Source organism: Oncorhynchus kisutch, linkage group LG7, assembly GCF_002021735.2.
Source record: "Oncorhynchus kisutch isolate 150728-3 linkage group LG7, Okis_V2, whole genome shotgun sequence".
In the NCBI taxonomy this organism is placed as follows: domain Eukaryota; kingdom Metazoa; phylum Chordata; class Actinopteri; order Salmoniformes; family Salmonidae; genus Oncorhynchus; species Oncorhynchus kisutch.
This window is the reverse complement of record NC_034180.2, coordinates 46,659,392-46,673,641: the sequence shown is the minus strand read 5'-3', so window position 1 is coordinate 46,673,641 and position 14,250 is coordinate 46,659,392. Positions and strand designations below refer to the sequence as shown.

The 14,250-nt window shown below is 39.4% G+C and overlaps 1 protein-coding gene across 4 annotated transcripts in view; it reads left to right on the top strand.

Moving 5' to 3' along the window:
* Positions 1-12,963, top strand: part of LOC109878070 (protein quaking-A-like) — a 121,542-nt gene extending 108,579 nt beyond the window's left edge. For all 4 annotated transcript variants that reach the window (XM_031829197.1, XM_031829195.1, XM_031829194.1 and 1 more), the window contains exons 7-8: positions 1,444-1,512; positions 5,206-12,963. In XM_031829197.1, coding sequence (XP_031685057.1) covers positions 1,444-1,512; positions 5,206-5,222 — 86 coding nt within the window. In that variant the 3' untranslated portion in view covers positions 5,223-12,963. The remainder of the gene's footprint in view (positions 1-1,443; positions 1,513-5,205) is intronic.
* Positions 12,964-14,250: the final 1,287 nt, after the last annotated feature.

Here is a 14,250-nt window from a genome sequence, read left to right as displayed (position 1 = left end):
TTTCTCTCTAATTTGGAGGGGACAGCAGCTTAGTGCGTGTTATTTACTCGCCGTATTGATCGCCGCCTTCAGCAACAGAGAGCCACCGGAACACAACATGCATCTGGCTCTGTCAGACCTGCTCCGGAGTCTGAGGAAACTTCCGGACATCTGGTGCTGCAGAGTGGAATGTGGGCGGACTGGCTTGGTTATCAACCAGCGCTGTGAAACGTCACACAGCTTGCCTGCCTTCCCTGCCAGGATAGATAGATATTAGTGTGAGGGCTGTTTGGCTGTTCCAAATGAGATGTAACTGTCACTGGCTTAATCCACCACAACTCTCCATTCCAGCATGGAAACTTACCCAAAGCCTTCTTATTTTAGGGCCAACATTCTGAGTTGTCCCCTGGAAGTGCTCACTTGATAACTGCAGACAAGAGAGTTTACTAGTGTACCATTTGACAGGATGCCCAGATGGTTGTCACGGTGACCTGTTCTGTGGGGACTGCCACCATTTAGCCATTGAAGGGCTCTGACACAAATCTCTTTAAACGCTTTCTGGGTAATGAAGAGCAGAGAAATATGGCCTCCCCCAGCATCACTCTGCCATCTCTCTGTCCCCAAGATCTGGGAGGCTATCCTTCCCCGGCTCACTAAATCAGAAATATTGACATATCCGCATAAAAGCCCAAGAGCGCCGACCCCTGAGTGCTGAAATGGTGTCTCGCTGACTGCACTGCGCTCTAGCTAGGCTTTTAGACAAACTTTTAGATTGTCCAACTCGTTGCATTAAGGATTTACCTTGAACACTTTTCAATCTGGGATTTGTGTTGGGTCATAGACTAATTGTTTATCTCTATGCACAGTCACAGTTCGTTCCTATGCAACCAACATAGTATTTTACCCCATTTGCGTGTATGATATCAGGAGAAACCACACTAGGGTAATTGAAATGTCTGTCTTCATTTGTGACACATATTCAGAGAGAAATGAATGCTACTGCCAGTGAGCAGATTGATACTGAGAGATGTAGAGATGTGAGAGAGCCAGGTGGTGTCTTGCACTATCCAATTAGGATCTGAGCTGCATTGGATTTTCATTCCATTCAAAATCAGCCAATTGTTTTTCTTCCTCAATCCCCCCTTCTCCTATGAAAGACGAGCTTTTCTTTTGCTAGATAGCTTTAGTCCCCTGTCCCCCTGCCCACCGGTTTCCACAAATCCTCTATGTAACACTGAGTACTGTGACATTTTACTACCTAAGTTATACATTTGTAGATATCAAATTAAAGCAAATGTTTGTTTTTTTCTATGCATTTGTTCATATATGTCTGTCATGTTTATGTGTATTAGGATCTAATGTATAAGCAGTATATGTAAATGTCAATATGTATTACTGTGTAAGACTTGTTTTTCCCCTCCTAAAGTGAACAGTTTCTAACCTTGTGGACTTGTTGCAATCTAGGTGCAATGGCTACTAAAATGAGACGACATGACTCGCGCGTCCATCCTTACCAAAGGATTGTAGACAGAGGTTAGTTTAGTCTCTAGGATGCTTTACTTTGCCTGTTGATTGCATTGCCTTATATTTGCCTTAGTTGGGGATTTCTCGTGTTTTTATATACTGCACATTATGCACATTGTTTACATACGTAGTACTCGATATAGAACTATATTTCAATGCTCAGGCAAAACGATGTTAATTGCTTTGGTTTACATGAACTGTGACCCTTGGTGACAGAACAGGTATCACACGCCGTTTTCAAGCGACGTTTTCTTACCATTCCTCTGATGTGAGATTAGATCCTAAAATAGGTCAGCCTTGTTTCCATCATTCCATTTGTTTTACTTATGAGGAACCGAGTGGAAAGCGACTGAACACGAAGTAGAAAAGGTAGACAGCAGTACAGTAGCCACCAGGCATCATTTTTCCACTTGGTTCATGTCTTGATTTTTGTTTTCTGTAAAAAAATAAAATTGGTAGGACGGACATACCTAATCAAAGCCAGTTAGCGTTCTCTCTGCGGTGTGTTTAAGTATTGAAATAAAATGGAAAAATACAATGAAAAAATGTTGCTATTTCAGTTGTACATGAGGTACTGTCATTTTATATTCTGACATTTTATAACAAGTCTATTTATGGTTCCTGTATATACTGATAATAAAGACAAACAATTGGGGGAAATTAATCTATTCATTACGTAACGCTAGTTACGGTTATTCATTACGTAACGCTAGTTACTGTTATTCATTACGTAACGCTAGTTACTGTTATTCATTATGTAACGCTAGTTACAGTTATTCATTACGTAACCTAGTTACGGTTATTCATTACGTATCGATAGTTACGGTTATTCATTACGTAACGCTAGTTACGGTTATTCATTACGTAACGCTAGTTACGGTTATTCATTACGTAACGATAGTTACGGGTATTCATTACGTAACGCTAGTTACGGGTATTCATTACGTAATGCTAGTTACTGTTATTCATTACGTAACGCTAATTACGGTTATTCATTACGTAACGCTAGTTACTGTTATTCATTACGTTACGCTAGTTACTGTTATTCATTACGTAACCTAGTTACGGTTATTCATTACGTAACGCTAGTTACGGTTATTCATTACGTAACGCTAGTTACGGTTATTCATTACGTAACGCTAGTTACGGTTATTCATTACGTAACCTGGTTACGGTTATTCATTACGTAACGCTAGTTACTGTTATTCATTACGTAACGCTAGTTACTGTTATTCATTACGTAACGCTAGTTACTGTTATTCATTACGTAACGCTAGTTACTGTTATTCATTACGTAACCTAGTTACTGTTATTCATTACGTAACGCTAGTTACTGTTATTCATTACGTAACCTAGTTACTGTTATTCATTGCGTAACGCTGGTTACTGTTATTCATTACGTAACGCTGGTTACTGTTATTCATTACGTAACGCAGGTTACTGTTATTCATTGCGTAACGCAGGTTACTGTTATTCATTGCGTAACGCTAGTTACTGTTATTCATTGCGTAACGCTAGTTACTGTTATTCATTGCGTAACGCTAGTTACTGTTATTCATTACGTAACCTAGTTACTGTTATTAATTGCGTAACGCCAGTTACTGTTATTCATTGCGTAACGCTAGTTACTGTTATTCATTGCGTAACGCTAGTTACTGTTATTCATTGCGTAACACTAGCTAGTTACTGTTATTCATTGCGTAACACTAGCTAGTTACGGTTATTCATTGCGTAACACTAGCTAGTTACGGTTACCCATTACGTAACGCTAGTTACGGTTACTCATTACGTAACGCTAGTTACGGTTATTCATTACGTAACGCTAGTTACTGTTATTCATTGCGTAACGCTAGTTACTGTTATTCATTGCGTAACACAAGCTAATTACTGTTATTCATTACGTAACACTAGCTAGTTACTGTTATTCATTACGTAACACTAGCTAGTTACTGTTATTCATTATGTAACACTAGCTAGTTACTGTTATTCATTATGTAACACTAGCTAGTTACTGTTATTCATTGCGTAACACAAGCTAATTACTGTTATTCATTGCGTAACACTTGTTGTTGTTATTCATTGCGTAACAAAAGCTAATTACTGTTATTCATTGCTTAACACTGGCTAGTTACTGTTATTCATTGCGTAACACTGGCTAGTTACTGTTATTCATTGCGTAACACTGGCTAGTTACTGTTATTCATTGCGTAACACTAGCTAGTTACGGTTATTCATTACGTAACGCTAGTTACTGTTATTCATTACGTAACGCTAGTTACTGTTATTCATTACGTAACGCTAGTTACTGTTATTCATTACGTAACACAAGCTAGTTACTGTTATTCATTACGTAACACAAGCTAGTTACTGTTATTCATTACGTAACACAAGCCAGTTACTGTTATTCATTGCGTAACGCCAGTTACTGTTATTAATTGCGTAACGCCAGTTACTGTTATTAATTGCGTAACGCCAGTTACTGTTATTAATTGCGTAACGCTAGTTACTGTTATTCATTGCGTAACACTAGCTAGTTACTGTTATTCATTGCGTAACACTAGCTAGTTACTGTTATTCATTGCGTAACACTAGCTAGTTACTGTTATTCATTGCGTAACACTAGCTAGTTACGGTTATTCATTGCGTAACACTAGCTAGTTACGGTTATTCATTGCGTAACACTAGCTAGTTACGGTTATTCATTGCGTAACACTAGCTAGTTACGGTTATTCATTGCGTAACACTAGCTAGTTACGGTTATTCATTACGTAACGCTAGTTACTGTTATTCATTGCGTAACGCTAGTTACTGTTATCCATTGCGTAACACTAGCTAGTTACGGTTATTCATTACGTAACGCTAGTTACTGTTATTCATTACGTAACGCTAGTTACTGTTATTCATTACGTAACTCTAGTTACTGTTATTCATTACGTAACACAAGCTAGTTACTGTTATTCATTGCGTAACACAAGCTAATTACTGTTATTCATTGCGTAACACTGGCTAGTTACTGTTATTCATTGCGTAACACTAGCTAGTTACCGTTATTCATTACGTAACACTAGCTAGTTACCGTTATTCATTGCGTAACACTAGCTAGTTACCGTTATTCATTGCGTAACACTAGCTAGTTACTGTTATTCATTACGTAACACTAGCTAGTTACTGTTATTCATTACGTAACACTAGCTAGTTACTGTTATTCATTACGTAACACTAGCTAGTTACTGTTATTCATTGCGTAACACTAGCTAGTTACTGTTATTCATTACGTAACACTAGCTAGTTACTGTTATTCATTGCGTAACACTAGCTAGTTACTGTTATTCATTACGTAACACTAGCTAGTTACTTTAAGTCTCCTTACCACTAATCACACTGTAGGTCATTTCCATTCCAACCTCAAACTAAACCATACTTATTTTTTTGTACTTTGTTCGACCTCTCTTGAGTTCTGGTACTCGGGCCAATGTAACGTTTTAATTCAGGTTGGGGCTTAGTAGTTGAGATCGTGATGTAACAACCTCATGATTATAACAATATTAGCTAGCTGGGTTTGTCTCTTGGCGGGAATTAGTGGGAATAAGAGATTGCAGTAATTTTATTGTTAAAAATGATGTCATTCCAGTCTCTTCTTGCTGACACTAATATCCTTTCTATTTCTTTCTTTTTGTTTGTTTTTTGTTTCTAACCACCTAGCCGCCACCGGCAACTAACACATGACCTTCTGACCTCTGAACTCTTCACCCAATGACGAGCCGCCCCAAGCCTGCCTGCTGATCAGTTAACTGGTAATTGCCTTTTGCTAGCCTCTCGGGACGCAGTGAGAAAGAGGCGCCTGCCCTTAGTTACCCTAACATGTTTTAGATTTATTTTTTTTTACATTTAAAAAAATATATATATCACAATCTCATAGAAACACATCAAACCAAGTTATTATTTTATTGATTTCTGTTCATTGAGTTGAATTCCCATTCTCTCTCTTTCTTTTTCTTCATGAATCACAAACTGGAGGAATGTGTGTGTGTGTGTGTTACTAATGAATCTGCACTGAATAAAAAAAAAATATATATTTATATATATATATATATATATATATATATATAATCTCAATAAAGATCCCGTCCTCCCTGTCGACCGCCCCGTACCTGCTCTGATTCGGTGACCTCACTAATAATTACTGAACAATGGTAAATGGGAACGGAACCCAAACTGTATGTCCCCTTTCCCTCCCCATTCCACACTTCCTTGTGGGTCATTTGAAAGAAAAGGAAATAGAAGGAAAGAGAAACTAGACTCACACCAACTTGTTGATTCTCTGTCATTTTCATATGTGGTCGTGCATTATGAACCTTTGAGACGATAATATGCTGACACATTCTGGGTGTGCCCTCCACTGCTGTCTGTTAAAAGCATGGCTAAATTGACTGCAAATGGAGCTTATTATAATTTGTTTTTATGTTGTGTTTTTCTTTGGTTTTACTTGATTTTTCTGTTTTCTTGTTAATTCATTCTAATGAGCTCTTTTGTGAAGGACTAGCCAGACAAAGCAGGTTGTAAGAACTTAAAAGGTAGCTTTTGAAGTGGCAGGCCTATCATGGGCAGTAAGCGGAAGCTAGGTGGGGTGCTGGGACAGGGTGATATGGGGAAGAATCAGGATGAGAAGCGGTGTTTCTATTACTATAATGAAAGTAGGATGGGTTGAGGGCACAGTGAATATATAGTCAACTAGCTACTGAACTTAACTATGCTCCTCCACACTGTGTGCCAAGTATACAGTGCCTGATGTATTTAGAGAAATGATGCGAGCTGTGATCTAAAAGACAAAAAAAAGTATTGTGCGTATTTAACCAGAGCGTTTTCAGTTGAATTATATCTACTTAAATATGTATCCAACCGCAGAGGGCTCTCCGCCATTTTAGCGTTTGAAAGGGTGTGATTTCATGCTTGCGTAAGTAAAGCTCTAGTTTCCCACGAAGAGACAAAGGCGATTAAACACTAAAGATGGCTACTGGTGAAGGGGGGATCCTGATAGTGAAGTTTGTATATATTTCCTATTCTCTTTTTTTTTTATTTAGCCTTTTTGTTTTTGGTTGTATCTACACCCCTGGCAACAACAACAAAATGCTAGTGTGTTTTTGTAGTTTTCTTTTCATCTCTTTCCAATTTGATACCAATCAAGTCATCCTTGGGGGACGGGATACTTGCCCTCATGAAAATATGCCTGTTTGAATTGAAATGACTTTATTTTTAACCCTCACCATACCAGTTTGAAGTCCCCCAATTAGCACATCCACAATGTGTCTCCATGAAGGTATAGTCCAGCTCCTGAGCCCTGACCGTTTCTTTGACTCTTTCTCAAGAACAAACATAGGATGTGAAAGCCATGCCTGCCTGTTCAAATTGCTTTATACATACCTGTTATATATATATATATATATACACACACACACACACACACACACACACACACACACACACACACACACAGAGAGAGAGAGATACATGTAGATACCTGTCATTACATAGTAAAGATGGAGAACACAATGAAATCCTCTTACAGGATGCTGGAGAAGAAAACATATATATTTTTGGCAATTTTAGCTTTTTATACTTGCAGTTACAAAATATGGGGGGGGGGGGGGGGGAGGTTAACAAAATAGTATGCAGAAAAAGGACATGTGGCGAAATGCTGTGTTACTTTGGATATTATTGGCTTGGAAAATAAAAAATAAAGACCAAAATAGTCATACCTAGGAACATTAGAAGGATGTAAGTGTTACGAAGAGGGGTTGAGAGAGACACAGAGAAGATGTTTTGTTTTTAAAGTTAGAAGAAGTGCCTTATCGACGGTTGTTTCTTTTTCCAAGTGTTAACATTCTGTTCAGTAATATCCAGCAACAACTAGGACACTGCAGAGAGGAGCAGCTTCTGTATGGGCTCTGAAGAGTTGAGCAGGGTAGCTCCGTCATTATTGCTGAGCTACTGAAGTTATTCTATGCAAAAAGAATAGCAGTCGTATGACCAGCTAAAATATGTGCCATGTGGTTCGTCTTCCCCAAGTAGAAGTTCAGTTTCTTTGTTTTAGTTTCTATCTTTGGCCTTTTTCTCTGCCATCGGAAACAAGTTTCATTTCTTATTTCTCTGCATTTTGATTTAACGTGTTATCCCTTGTCTTGTTTTCTGGTAACTGTGATTATTCTACAAAGAACAAACTGCCAATAGCAACGCAGAAGTCTGCCAGGACATTTTTATGAATAAATTGAATATAAAATGAGATTAAGAGGGGAAAAGCCGTTTGCATGTATACCTCTGTTTCAAAATCTGCAAACTGAAAACATCCAGTCTAACAATGCTTCCTCACTACAGTCGGGGAATGTAACCAACCCGTTTTATAATCGTATGACCTAAAGACCCCAGGGGGTTTTCCCAGATGCAGTTCGGGGCTCTTCAGATTCGGAGGGGGGGCTGGATGACATGTATTCTATGTTAGTCAATATGTAGCCATTCTGGAAGTGATCGACATACAGCTGGATGATATAGCAGAGACTAGAAAAACTCCTTGCCTCCCTACAGGTAAAACGATGAGGCCATCTGCACTCTTTTTAAGGTCCTTACTACTGAGTAGTGTTGGGTTCCAGGTGTGAATACTGGAAGAGGTGAAGACCCGCACATGGTAGAACACACAATTACATCCAAAACTGAGGCTTGAATGCAAAATCAAGATGGTTATTAGAATATCATGCTCCAAAAATCATAGTGTGAGAAAGTGCATAAATGAAAGGTGAAAACAAAACAACCGTTTTGTCTTTAGGCCATCTCTACAGCTAATACGACTTCACAGCCAAGCAGTTTTCAGTTATTGAAACAAAAGGGGTATCTAATCAAATATTTAAAAAATACTATAAAAAATCAATTGAGACATTCTACAGTATTTTACCTTCCCTGGCAGTCTGATACTATTTATTTTTCTCATACATGCTTTACACAGAAAAGGTCAATTTGTTTTCAGTGTTATGAATTATTCTTCATTTTTTAAACATTTTTTTTAGAAATGCAATATTAACATGGAGCAAGATATGACAAGCATTTTGACAGTATTAAGAAATATTCCCTCATACAATGGCACAGCGTGTTGTAACATTGCAGAGGTTGGTTTAGTTCATCAGGTATATGGTGAAAGATACCTGACCTGACCTGCCTAGTACGATGTATGATAATGTAATTTACAGCCATTGTTAAAGGTTTATAATGTATTTTTCTAATCTCATTTTGTATGTATATTATAAAATCCTTTTTCTGACATTTTTTGTTGTTGTTGTTGATGAAGCCCACTGCAACTTGTTTTTGAACCCCCCCCACCACCCCTCACATCTTGAAATCTGTCCCTCATTAGGAGTGTTTCCTTTCCTAGAGTTAGATTTAGTTTTCTTGCCAACTCCTAGCTTGTTTAACTCATTAGCAACTTTTCGTTTCTTGTCATAAGTATTTTTACATGCTTGCTTTTTAGTTTTCATTGTGTGTGTTGTTATTTCTTATTAACCCCTTGGCATTTATTTTAATAAAACATTCTTAGTAAGAATTTTACTAACTTGCTGATATTATTTTGGTCTTGTTTTTAACAAGTTTAATGGATGTACGACCTTGGTCTGGTTCACGGACTAACACAATTAAAACTGGTGTCTGACCACCAAACACTTACACTGACATGCCTGTACACACACGCATATGTGTGCACTCAGCAGCATTCATATTTGCGCACACACACACACACACACACACACACACACTGTCTAACTGGAACCTGTGCACGAGCTGATCCGTCCCTCACTCTCGCTCACACATACTTTCACCTGTGTTGCTGAAAAGATTCTTCTAAACACTCTACATAATCCCAGCACCGCTGCTGTCTCGTCCCTCCTTTCTGTTTATCACCACTCTCTTGTGGTTTTGCCCTTTGTAAGAGAACCAGGTAGCTGCTCGCTGTAACTGGAAGTGTAGGAGAACCAGGGAGCTGCTCTCTGTAGGAGAACCAGGAAGCTGCTCTCTGTAGGAGAACCAGGGAGCTGCTCCCTATAGGAGAACCAGGGAGCTGCTTCCTATAGGAGAACCAGGGAGCTGCTCCCTGTAGGAGAACCAGGGAGCTGCTCCCTGTAGGAGAACCGGGAAGCTGCTCCCTGTAGGAGAACCGGGGAGCTGCTCCCTGTAGGAGAACCGGGGAGCTGCTCCCTGTAGGAGAACCGGGGAGCTGCTCCCTGTAGGAGAACCGGGGAGCTGCTCTCTGTAGGAGAACCGGGGAGCTGCTCTCTGTAGGAGAACCGGGGAGCTGCTCTCTGTAGGAGGACCGGGGAGCTGCTCTCTGTAGGAGGACCGGGGAGCTGCTCTCTGTAGGAGGACCGGGGAGCTGCTCTCTGTAGGAGGACCGGGGAGCTGCTCTCTGTAGGAGGACCGGGGAGCTGCTCTCTGTAGGAGAACCGGGGAGCTGCTCTCTGTAGGAGAACCGGGGAGCTGCTCTCTGTAGGAGAACCGGGGAGCTGCTCTCTAGCGGTAACTGGAAGTCTAGGGTTGCAGGTGAAACACTAGGATCCAACACACATGTACAACTGAAACCTAATATGCTGCTCATCATACATTATCTCAAGGCAATCTGCCTTGTGTAGGAGTAACTCATCTGATTCAACACCAATGTGCCCTCCTGGGTTTGAGAGGGGGGAGAGCAACAGAGAGAGATTACTGTAGCGCAGAAGATACTAATGTTCATATTGCTATGACCCCCTATTACTATGACTCCATATTGATATGACCCCCCTATTACTATGACTCCATATTGCTATGACCCCCTATTACTATGACTCCATATTGATATGACCCCCTATTACTATGACTCCATATTGCTATGACCCCCCATACTATGACTCCATATTGCTATGACCCCCTATTACTATGACTCCATATTTCTATGACTCCATATTGCTATGACCCCCTATTGCTATGACTCCATATTGCTATGACTCCATATTGCTATGACTCCATATTGCTATGACCCCCTATTGCTATGACTCCATATTGCTATGACTCCATATTACTATGACTCCATATTGCTATGACCCCCCTATTGCTATGACTCCATATTGCTATGACTCCATATTGCTATGACCCCCTATTACTATGACTCCATATTGCTATGACTCCATATTGCTATGACCCCCTATTACTATGACTCCATATTGCTATGACTCCATATTGCTATGACTACATATTGCTATGACTACATATTGCTATGACCCCCTATTGCTATGACTCCATATTGCTATGGCCCCCTATTACTATGACCCCCTATTACTATGACTCCATATTGCTATGACTCCATATTGCTATGACCCCCTATTACTATGACTCCATATTGCTATGACTCCATATTGCTATGACCCCCTATTGCTATGACTCCATATTGCTATGACCCCCTATTACTATGACTCCATACACCGTTATTACAACCCATTCAAAATGAACTGGTCCTGCAATGTGACGCGTACCGTTGGGAAGTAGACTGTCGTCTGATGTTAGACACAACTGGAGCCCCTATACAATCCCTGAAAAAGGCGATCCGTTGCTACAATGTACTACTACTATATTTACTGTTAAGTAATTCTACAGGTTATTGTAATGCTTTCACGGGGCCGTTTCACTAAAGCACCAGCCATTCATCTACAGGGTGAACCAATTGGTCGGTTCTATTCAGGTCATCTGTGCCTTTTTAACCATTGGTCATTTTCCTACTCAGGTGTGAAGTGTAGATCAGACAATGACCTAAAGGCTACACTAGAAGGGAGTGCTTGTAGTGCTGACGTAGTATTCTACTGCCTTAACCCATTTCGCAAGAGTCTAAACGGTAGTGTTGACAATGCAACAAAAACTTTGGGATCCAATTTAGAATGAAGATATTAGCTTCTATTAGTCGCTTTGTAATCCGACTCGATTCACAGCCAGCGCCTACTAATGTCTGTTCTGTTTCACTTCCTTCCTCTTTGCTTCTTTTCTTCACTAATTTGAGGTGTTCAGACTGACACATGAGCCGAGATGAGCTGTTATTAATCTCTCTTTTTTGTGTGTGATTATACTGTAACCCACTGGGTGTTGCCTCCGCAATTTCAAAGTATCTCTGCACAAACGACTTCGGCTTTTAACAATCTAATTCCTTAGTTTCCACAAACAAGCGAGTAAAGCGCATAACGTTTAGACTTTCTCCGCTGTCTGAAATGAACAAGTCTTCCCTGTCTGATGATCATGGGTTTCTGTGACACTTCACTTTAGACGAGCAGTAAAGAAAACAATAGATATCAATGGGAGTTTGTCAATCCAAACTTTGGCATATTTCCATCTGAAGCGATGTTTAAGCAATACTTGTTGGGTCTTCTAACCTTTCTTATATATTTATGTAGTTCATTGTAAATTTAAATTAAATTTAAAAAACAATTCTCTGTGCCCCCCCAAAAAATGTCCATAACTGGAATCTGCCTTTTAGCAGTGGGTGTCTTTATGCTGTCTGAAGTGTAAGTGTTGCCTTTATTTTTCTGTTGGCTCGTTTCCCCAGTTGAGCTGATGACAAGAATATGAATTGGCAAGTTATTTGTCTGGTGTTGCAATGCATTACAAACCCTGCCTGCAAGATTGCATCTGGAAATAATAAGTGCCTTTTTGTGAGAGATTTTGGAAAATGTATATATTGTGCCAATTACTAGTATCTCTCACTTGCCATTTTTGTTGAGCACTAAAAAATGAAATTCCTTAGCTATTCCTGCACACTGTAGATGGATCGTTTTAGTTTTTTTTTGCTAAACTGGAATATTTGTAAAAAAATATATATATATTTTGGTTTAAAAAAAAATGTCAAGCCTTCCATTTGTTGTATGTAATTGGACCACATTATGCATATAATAGCTGTTTAGGGAAGCAGTGGTTTGAATGAATGTCTTGTGTTAGTCCTGAACTGTGTTACTACTACCCCTGTATTGTCAACAAGTATATTTCTGAAAACATTCCTCAAACGTAAGCCACATTAACAGCTGGTTAACCCATTAACGTGGTCTCAATGACGTAGCACTCAGAGTTAAAGGGTAACGATACCAACAATTGGAATAATGATTGAAACCCCATTCGATTTTTTAAAAACGTTTATCTTTTGTTTGTCAACGATGTGTGTTGAAAAAATATAATTAAAAACATTTCTCATTGATCTGCTATAGAAGTTCCTGTTGCATGTAGGGGTACATTACATCTGAGAATTGTTGTGGAGTTGTAAGGTTTTATGTTATGTTGTTTTGTTTTTATAGAGGACTAGAATAGGATTTTGAGTAGGATATAAAACGATGTATTGTCAATTATGTTGCTCACACCAAAAAAGGAAAATGTCATGTACAATAAAGAACCACATTTACAAGTGGCCTGTTGACTGCTCTGCTTGGCCTTGTCTGGCGTCTCTCTGCTCTGATGATGTCATCTATTTGGAAATCTAGGATGCCAGCATTTCAAGGTACGTTTAGCACAAAGGAACACAAGAAATGACATACAAATGTACATCACAATGCAAGATGGTGACTTGAAGCAAGAAGACATCTGGAAATGGATGTGTTTACATATAAAAGGATCAGAACTTAAGTCTCCTTTCCATAGCTGGCATTTTACGGTCAAATCAATCAAACATCCATCCCGACCGGGGTGCTTTTGTCATTTGAGGTGACTTTTGCCTCCTTATGGTGCGACTTAAATGGCTTTTTTTCACCCCCTGAAGACTTGACAGAAGACATGTACAGAAGTTTACATACAGCCAAATACATTTAAACTCAGTTTTTCACAATTCCTGACATTTAACCCTAGTAAATATTCCCTGTTTTAGGTCAGTTAGGATCACCACTGTATTTTAAGAATATGAAATGTCAGAATAAAAGTAGAAAATGATTTATTTCAGATTGTATTTCTTTCGTCACATTCCCAGTGGGTCAGAAGTTTACATACACTCAATTTGTATTTGGTAGCATTGACTTTAAATTGTATAACTTGGGTCAAATGTTTCGGGTAGCCTTCCACAAGCTTCCCACAATAAGTTGGGGGAAATTTGTCCCAAAATTAAGTCAGATCTGAGTCAGGTTTGTAGGTTTCCTTGCTCGCCACACTTTTTCAGTTCTGCCCACAAATGTTCTATGGGATTGAGGTAAGGGCTTTGTGATGGCCCCTCCAATACCTTGACTTTGTTGTCCTTAAGCCATTTTGCCACAACTTTGGAAGCATGCTTGGGGTCATTGTCTATTTGGAAGACCCATTTGCGACCAATCTTTAACTTCCTGACTGATGTCTTGAGATGTTGCTTCAATATATCCACACAATTTTCCCACCTCATGTTGACATCTATTTTGTGAAGTGCACCAGTCCCTCCTGCAGCAAAGCACCCCCACAACATGAGGCTTGCAAGCCTCCCTCTTTTTCCTCCAAACATAACGATGGTCATTATGGCCAAACTGTTCTATTTTTGTTTCATCAGACCAGAGGACATTTCTCAAAAAAGTACAATCTTTGTCCCCATGTGCAGTTGCAAACCATAGTCTGTCTTTTTTATGGCGGTTTTGGAGCAGTGGCTTCTTCCTTGCTGAGCGGCCTTTCAGGTTATGACGATATAGGACTCGTTTTTACTGTGGATATAGATACTTTTGTACCTGTTTCCTCCAGCATCTTCACAAGGTCCTTTGC